The sequence below is a fragment of the Penaeus monodon genome, chromosome 22 (genome assembly GCF_015228065.2).
Source record: "Penaeus monodon isolate SGIC_2016 chromosome 22, NSTDA_Pmon_1, whole genome shotgun sequence".
Taxonomy (NCBI): Eukaryota; Metazoa; Arthropoda; class Malacostraca; order Decapoda; family Penaeidae; genus Penaeus; species Penaeus monodon.
In genome coordinates this window covers 38,090,157-38,090,891 of record NC_051407.1, presented here as the reverse complement: position 1 = coordinate 38,090,891, position 735 = coordinate 38,090,157, and the positions used below count along the sequence as shown (strand labels likewise).

Below are 735 nucleotides of genomic sequence, written 5' to 3'. Positions count from 1 at the left end.
AAGTCAAAACGAATATATTTAAAAAGAAGTTATTAAAATTACCTATTGTGCCATCTGTCACATTAGTCACGCTAGCTATAAAACAAGGCAAGCCACTTTACATCACCTTTTCCCTAAGAAACTAAGGAAAAAGACATATACCGATCATCATCCTTACCTTTTAGCTCTTTCCAAATCATCGTTTGCTTGCTCAAGCTCCCGGATGTAGCGTGTGAGGTCCTCTTTGATATTCTTAATTTCTGATAATTCCCCTTGTAGGGATGACACTTGCCCGTTGAATTCATTGTGTAGACGCTCCAACCGTTCCTGTAATGGAAAGCATGCATTAGTCACTAACAAATAAACTAGCAAATATGTATAAACGTAGTCACTAACAAATAAACTAGCAAATATGTATAAACTTTAGATCAAACGAAAAACTGAAAGAAAAAGAAATTTTGAAAAAAAGAAAGAAAGAAAAAAGTGAAAAACGAGTAAAAATAGACGTTTGTTAATAATGGCACAGGTTCCCAGCTCAACCTCAGCCTCTCCCCGGTGAGATCACTTTCTGCCGGCCATGACGTAATCCTGCGACCGCCGCCTCAAAAGCACAAGCAGGCAACGGAACCGAGATGTTATCACTGGCATCGCTGGTGAGTTGGATCGTGCAGCGCCCCTTGCAAGACGCCCAATAAAAAGCAGTTGCGGAAACTGAGCGACCATGATCTCTCCTCTCAACTTTTACAATACGTCCCA

At 40.4% G+C, this 735-nt stretch overlaps 1 protein-coding gene across 1 annotated transcript in view; it reads right to left on the bottom strand.

The window, feature by feature from the left end:
- Nucleotides 1-735, bottom strand: part of LOC119587119 (nuclear distribution protein nudE homolog 1-like) — a gene marked incomplete in the record, with an annotated part of 132,241 nt that overhangs the window by 13,659 nt on the left and 117,847 nt on the right. Inside the window, 1 exon segment of the mRNA XM_037935871.1 lies at nt 158-306. Within this exon segment, the coding sequence (XP_037791799.1) occupies nt 158-306 (149 nt within the window).